This window comes from Chiloscyllium punctatum, chromosome 21 (assembly GCF_047496795.1).
Source record: "Chiloscyllium punctatum isolate Juve2018m chromosome 21, sChiPun1.3, whole genome shotgun sequence".
NCBI classification, from domain to species: Eukaryota; Metazoa; Chordata; class Chondrichthyes; order Orectolobiformes; family Hemiscylliidae; genus Chiloscyllium; species Chiloscyllium punctatum.
In genome coordinates this window covers 21,865,203-21,872,814 of record NC_092759.1, presented here as the reverse complement: position 1 = coordinate 21,872,814, position 7,612 = coordinate 21,865,203, and the positions used below count along the sequence as shown (strand labels likewise).

Sequence of the window (7,612 nt, the reverse complement as noted above, 5' to 3'; positions counted from 1 at the left end):
GGGTGGGGTTGTGAGAGGGGGGGTGGGGGTGGGTGTTGGGATAGGTGTGAGGATGGGGTGTTGAGGTCGGTGTGAGGGTGGGTGTTGGGGGTGTGGGGGTGTGTATCTGACGGTGTGGGGGTGTGTATCTGACGGTGTGGGTGTGGTTACAGTGTGGGGGTGTGTATCTGACGGTGTGGGGGTGTGTATCTGACGGTGTGGGTGTGGTTACAGTGTGGGGGTGTGTATCTGAAGGTGTGGGTGTGGTTACAGTGTGGGGGTGTGTATCTGACGGTGTAGGGGTGTGTATCTGACGGTGTGGGGTGTGGTTACAGTGTGGGGGTGTGTATCTGACGGTGTTGGTGTGGTTACAGGGTGACGGTGGGTGGGGTGTGGGGGTGTGTATCTGACGGTGTGGGGGGGTGTATCTGACGGTGTGGGTGTGGTTACAGGGTGGTGGGTATGGGGGGTGTGTATCTGACGGTGTGGTTGTGGTTACAGGGTGGGGGTGTGGGGGTGTGTATCTGACGGTGTGGGTGTGGTTACAGGGTGACGGTGGGTGGGGGTGTGTATCTGACGGTGTGGGGGTGTGTATCTGACGGTGTGGGGGGGTGTATCTGACGGTGTGGGTGTGGTTACAGGGTGACGGTGTGGGGGGGTGTATCTGACAGTGTGGGTGTGGTTACAGGGTGGGGGTGTGGGGGGTGTGTATCTGACGGTGTGGGTGTGTTTACAGGGTGACGGTGTGGGGGTGTGTATCTGACGGTGTGGTTGTGTTTACAGGGGTGACGGGTGTGGGGGGTGTGTATCTGACGGTGTGGTTGTGGTTACAGGGTGGGGGTGTGGGGGTGTGTATCTGACGGTGTGGGGGTGTGTATCTGACGGTGTGGGTGTGGTTACAGGGTGACGGTGGGTGGGGGTGTGTATCTGACGGTGTGGGGGTGTGTATCTGACGGTGTGGGTGTGGTTACAGGGTGGGGTGTGGGGGTGTGTATCTGACGGTGTGGGGTGTGGTTACAGGGTGACGGTGTGGGGGTGTGTATCTGACAGTGTGGGTGTGGTTACAGGGTGGGGGTGTGGGGGTGTGTATCTGACGGTGTGGGTGTGGTTACAGGGTGACGGTGTGGGGGTGTGTATCTGGACAGTGTGGGTGTGTTTACAGGTGGGGGTGTGGGGGTGTGTATCTGATGGTGTGGGTGTGTTTACAGGGTGACGGTGTGGGGGTGTGTATCTGACAGTGTGGGTGTGTTTACAGGGTGACGGTGTGGGGGTGTGTATCTGACGGTGTGGGTGTGGTTACAGGGTGGGGGTGTGGGGGTGTGTATCTGACGTGTGGGTGTGGTTACAGGGTGACGGTGGGTGGGGGGTGTGTATCTGACGGTGTGGGGGTGTGTATCTGACGGTGTGGGTGTGGTTACAGGGTGGGGGTGTGGGGGTGTGTATCTGACAGTGTGGGTGTGGTTACAGGGTGGGGGGTGTGGGGGTGTGTATCTGACAGTGTGGGTGTGTTTACAGGGTGACGGTGTGGGGGTGTGTATCTGACGGTGTGGGTGTGGTTACAGGGTGGGGGTGTGGGGGTGTGTATCTGACGCTGTGGGTGTGGTTACAGGGTGGGGGTGTGGGGGTGTGTATCTGACGGTGTGGGTGTGGTTACAGGGTGGGGGTGTGGGGGTGTGTATCTGACGCTGTGGGTGTGGTTACAGGGTGACGGTGGGTGTGGGGTGTGTATCTGACGGTGTGGGTGTGGTTACAGGGTGGGGGTGTGGGCGTGTGTATCTGACGCTGTGGGTGTGGTTACAGGGTGGGGGTGTTGGGTGTGGGGGTGTGTATCTGACGTGTGGGGTGTGGTTACAGGGTGGGGGTGTGGGGGTGTGTATCTGACGCTGTGGGTGTGGTTACAGGGTGGGGGTGTTGGGGGTGTGTATCTGACGGTGTGGGTGTGTTTACAGGGTGGGGGTGTGGGGGTGTGTATCTGACGGTGTGGGGTGTGGTTACAGGGTGGGGGTGTGGGGGTGTGTATCTGACGGTGTGGGTGTGGTTACAGGGTGGGGGTGTGGGGGGTGTGTATCTGACGGTGTGGGTGTGGTTACAGGGTGACGGTGTGGGGGGTGTGTATCTGACGGTGTGGGTGTGGTTACAGGGTGGGGGTGTGGGGGGTGTGTATCTGACGGTGTGGGTGTGTTTACAGGGTGACGGTGTGGGGGTGTGTATCTGACGGTGTGGGTGTGGTTACAGGGTGGGGTGTGGTGGGGGTGTGTATCTGACAGTGTGGGTGTGGTTACAGGGTGGGGGTGTGGGGGTGTGTATCTGACGGTGTGGGTGTGGTTACAGGGTGGGGGTGTGGGGGTGTGTATCTGACGGTGTGGGTGTGGTTACAGGGTGGGGGTGTGGGGGTGTGTATCTGACAGTGTGGGTGTGGTTACAGGGTGGGGGTGTGGGGGTGTGTATCTGACGGTGTGGGTGTGGTTACAGGGTGGGGGCTGTGGGGGTGTGTATCTGACGGTGTGGGTGTGGTTACAGGGTGGGGGTGTGGGGGGTGTGTATCTGACGGTGGGTGGGTGTGGTTACAGGGTGACGGTGTGGGGGTGTGTATCTGACGGTGTGGGTGTGGTTACAGGGTGGGGGTGTGGGGGTGTGTATCTGATGGTGTGGGTGTGTTTACAGGGTGACGGTGTGGGGGTGTGTATCTGACGGTGTGGGTGTGGTTACAGGGTGGGGGTGTGGGGGTGTGTATCTGACGGTGTGGGTGTGGTTACAGGGTGGGGGTGTGGGGGTGTGTATCTGACGGTGTGGGGTGTGGTTACAGGGTGGGGGTGTGGGGGTGTGTATCTGACGGTGTGGGGGTGTGTATCTGACGGTGTGGGTGTGGTTACAGGGTGACGGTGGGTGGGGGTGTGTATCTGACGGTGTGGGGGTGTGTATCTGACGGTGTGGGTGTGGTTACAGGGTGGGGGTGTGGGGGGTGTGTATCTGACGGTGTGGGTGTGGTTACAGGGTGGGGGTGTGTATCTGATGGTGTGGGTGTGGTTACAGGGTGGAGGTGTGGGGGTGTGTATCTGACGGTGTGGGTGTGTTTACAGGGTGGGGGTGTGGGGGTGTGTATCTGACGGTGTGGGTGTGGTTACAGGGTGACGGTGGGTGGGGGTGTGTATCTGACGGTGTGGGGGTGTGTATCTGACGGTGTGGGTGTGGTTACAGGGTGACGGTGGGTGGGGGTGTGTATCTGACGGTGTGGGGGGTGTGTATCTGACGGTGTGGGTGTGGTTACAGGGTGGGGGTGTGGGGGTGTGTATCTGATGGTGTGGGGTGTGGTTACAGGGTGACGGTGAGTCGGAGCTGGCACCGGGAGGGAACGAGGACGAGGATGAGGACGAGGATGAGGATGAAGAGCGAGCATCACCGATTGGCAGTGAGGGTCCGTGGGAGGATGGAAAGCAGGAGCCCCCCCACCACAAGGCCGTGCGGATCAACCGGCTGATGGAGGAGGATCCAGCGTTCCGCCGAGGACGCCTCCGGTGGCTACAGCAAGAGCAGCAACGTTTCCAGAACCTTCAGCAGCAGCAGATCAGCAGGAAGCTCCGTAAACACACAGGGCCTGGGCGCTTCATCCCCCCCCAGGACTGCAAACTCCGCTTCCCCTTTAAGAGTAACCCCCAACATCGCCTCTCCTGGGGGCCGGGCACTCTGCCCTCTGACCCCGGAGCACCCTCTGACCCCGGAGCACCCTCTGACCGCGGCACGCCCTCTGACCCCTGCGTGCCCTCTGACCACAGTATGCCCTCTGACATCAGGGCACCCTCTGACCCTGCCTGGCCCTCTGACCCCAGCGTGCCCTCTGACCACGGCATGCCCTCTGACATCAGGGCACCCTCTGACCCTGCCTGGCCCTCTGACCCTAGCGTGCCCTCTGACCACGGCATGCCCTCTGACACCAGTGTGCCCTCTGACCACGGTATGCCCTCTGACCTCAGGGCACCCTCTAACCCTGGGGCAGCAGGCACCCCAAGCCCAGGGCGACCCCTGACCCCGAGTGGTCAGTGCCAGGAGTCGGGGGGTGAGGTCAGATTCCGGGGGGCCCAGCGTTTCTGGCAGGGCTATGGCCCCATACTTCACCAACAACACCACAGTCAGTACGGTCACCATGGTAACGCCGGTCAGTACGGTCACCATGGTAACCCCGGTCAGCACGGTCACCATGGTAACCCTGGTCAGTATGGTAACCCCGGTCAGTACGGTCACCATGGTAATCCTGGTCAGTATGGTAACCCTGGTCAGTACAGTCACTATGGTAACCCCGGTCAGTACAGTCACCATGGTAACCCCGGTCAGTACGGTCACCATGGTAACCCCGGTCAGCGGCGATACCGTGATGGCCGACAGTTCCGGCGGAATTCCTTTGACAATGGGGCCGGGAGCCGGGATAGGGAGACCCGGAAATACCGTCACTACCGACAGCCCCCCCAGGGGCACCGAGACGGGCAGCTCCCCAAAGGTACTGACCTCCCCTCCCAACGCTGCCACCAGCATCGCCCCTACACACCCCCCCCTCGCATGAAACGTCAACACTCCTCCCCAAACCTCCAACAGCCAGACACCCCCATCTAACCCCAGGGGGGAGGGGGCAGCGAGGGGGAGGGGGGGGGACTGCCAGGCATGGGCCTGGACCGGGAGAGGGCTGGGGGTAGGGTCAGTGACCAGGATGTGAGAGCAGGGGAGAGGATGGTAGGAGTGTGAGGGGGAATGTGGAGGGGTGCAGGGAGTGAGGGGCGAGTGGGGGAGTGAGGGGGGGAACGGGGAGTGAGGGGGAGCAGGGAGTGAGGGGGAGTAGGGAGTGAGGGGGAGCAGGGAGTGAGGGGGGGAGCAGGGAGTGAGGGGGGAGCAGGGAGTGAGGGGAGTAGGGAGTGAGGAGGGGTGAGGGGGAGTAGGGAGTGAGGGGAGTAGGGAGTGAGGGGCGAGGGGGGAGCGGGGAGTGAGGGGGAGGAGTGAGGGGGAGCACAGAGTAAGGGGGAGTAGGGAGTGAGGGGTGAGGGGGAGTGAGAGGTGAGGGGGAGTAGGGAGTGAGGGGTGAGGGGGAGTGAGAGGTGAGGGGGAGTAGGGAGTGAGGGGTGAGGGGGAGTGAGAGGTGAGGGGGAGTAGGGAGTGAGGGGTGAGGGGGAGTGAGAGGTGAGGGGGAGTAGGGAGTGAGGGGTGAGGGGGAGTGAGAGGTGAGGGGGAGTAGGGAGTGAGGGGTGAGGGGGAGTGAGAGGTGAGGGGGAGTAGGGAGTGAGGGGTGAGGGGGAGTGAGAGGTGAGGGGGAGTAGGGAGTGAGGGGTGAGGGGGAGTGAGAGGTGAGGGGGAGTAGGGAGTGAGGGGGAGTAAGGGGGAGCAGGGAGTGCGGGGGACTGAGGGGTGAGGGGAAGTGTGAAGTGAGGTGAGGGGGGAATGGGGGTGAGGGGGAATAGGGAATGAGGGAGGGACAGGGGAATGTGTAAGGGAATGAGGATGTGAGGAGGGTGAGAGTGGTTCGAGGGGGGGGGAGTAAGGCAGGAGTGTGGTGAGAATCTGAGGAAGAGAGTGGAGAGAAGAGGGAGTGAGGGATAGGACAGTGAGGAGGGCAGAGCAGAGAAAGGGGAGTGAGAGGTAGTTGGGGGAGGGCGGAGGAGAGGGGCAGAGGAGCGGGAGGGGGGGAGGGGAGGGGGGTTTTGTGATCAGATGGGGACATGCTGAGGGTTAGTTGGGTCCTCGCGCTATGTGGGGGGGTCTCTTGCTGCTACTTCGTCTGCTTCAGACAATCATTATCCCCCCCACCCCCAGGGGTCTCAGAGAGAATCCCCCTCACCCCCAGGGGTCTCAGAGAGAATCCCCCTCACCCCCAGGGGTCTCAGAGAGAATCCCCCTCACCCCCAGGGGTCCCAGAGAGAATCTCTCCCCACCCCCAGGGGTCTCAGAGAGAATCCCCCTCACCCCCAGGGGTCTCAGAGAGAATCCCCCTCACCCCCAGGGGTCCCAGAGAGAATCCCCCTCACCCCCAGGGGTCCCAGAGAGAATCTCTCCCCACCCCCAGGGGTCTCAGAGAGAATCCCCCTCACCCCCAGGGGTCTCAGAGAGAATCCCCCTCACCCCCAGGGGTCCCAGAGAGAATCTCTCCCCACCCCCAGGGGTCTCAGAGAGAATCTCCCTCACCCCCAGGGGTCTCAGAGAGAATCCCCCTCACCCCCAGGGGTCTCAGAGAGAATCCCCCCCACCCCCAGGGGTCTCAGAGAGAATCCCCCTCACCCCCAGGGGTCCCAGAGAGAATCCCCCTCACCCCCAGGGGTCTCAGAGAGAATCCCCCTCACCCCCAAGGGTCTCAGAGAGAATCCCCCCCACCCCCAAGGGTCTCAGAGACAATCTCTCCCCACCCCCAGGGGTCTCAGAATTCCCCCACCCCCCACCCTCAAATCTCTGACCCTATCCCAGTGAGGTAGGGAGTCACTGTCTCTCTGAAGTGTAGTGACTGTTGTAATGGAGGTTACACAGCAGGATCCCACAAACCAGACCGCAGTGAGACAGGTTTCAGTAAAGGTGGGGGCTGCTCCTAAAACCCCACCCCCTGGGGAGGAGCTGTGGCCTGGTTCATAGCCAGCCAGAGGTGCCAGCTCTCTGACCGTGCAGCACACCCCCCCCCCTCCCCCACCCACCCCCCCCCCAACCCTGAGCCCCCCCTCCCGAGCAGTGGGGAAGGAGGACTCCGAGCTGCTGCAGCATTCCTGGGTTTGACTGTTCCTCACTGGTTTACTCTGCTGCCTTGCCCCACGCTCAGATCAATACTTGAAACAGGAATGTTTGCAGGAACAGGTTGGGGAGGGGGAGGGTAGGGTGAGGGGGTTAGCGCGCCCTCTCTCTCTCCCCCCCCCCCCCCCCCCCCGTATACAGACATGACCACCTCCCGGTAAACTGAGTGAACTCCTGGGCCCGATGGGGAGTTAATATCGGCTGCTGGTCAGGACAATGAGAAACACCGAAATCCTTCTCAGGATTATACACCGACACGGACCTGGGAAAGAACAATCCTCCAGGTTTCCAATCAAACGCATCGTCTGGGACAGCACAGTGTTTAGAAACAGCCCAGAATGCACAAACACTTACCTCTGTTGGGATTAGTTACGAGTGTGTGTGTGTGTGTGTGTGTGTGAGAGAGAGAGTCATAATCCTAGCTTTCAGTGACCATTTTGAGGTCACTCCCTGCACTAACCACTGTCTGACTGTGATTAAAGACTATTCCAGGCTGAGGCAGGAGAAAGGGCAAATCACATTTTATCCTCAAACCACTGCCCCCTCCCACTCTCTGCACTGTATCTACATAGAGACATCACACCCCATATCCCAGTGAGAGTCAGTGTGTGTGGGACTGTACCCCAGTGTCTGTGTGTGGGGGGGACTGTACCCCAGTGAGTGTGTGTGGGACTGTACCCCAGTGTCTGTGTGTGTGGGGGACTGTACCCCAGTGTCTGTGTGTGTGGGGGACTGTACCCCAGTGAGTGTGTGTGTGTGGGAGTGTACCCCAGTGAGTGTGTGTGTGTGTGTGTGTGTGGGACTGTACCCTAGTGAGTGTGTTTGTGTGGGACTGTATCCCTGTGTGTGTGTGTGTGTGACTGTATCCCAGTGAGTGTGT

The 7,612-nt window shown here is 61.0% G+C and overlaps 1 protein-coding gene across 1 annotated transcript in view; it reads left to right on the top strand.

Moving 5' to 3' along the window:
• Window positions 1-4,624, top strand: part of LOC140492480 (uncharacterized) — a 15,833-nt gene extending 11,209 nt beyond the window's left edge. The window contains exon 5 of the mRNA XM_072591368.1: window positions 3,298-4,624. Within this exon, the coding sequence (XP_072447469.1) occupies window positions 3,298-4,584 (1,287 nt within the window). The 3' untranslated portion in view covers window positions 4,585-4,624. The remainder of the gene's footprint in view (window positions 1-3,297) is intronic.
• Window positions 4,625-7,612: the final 2,988 nt, after the last annotated feature.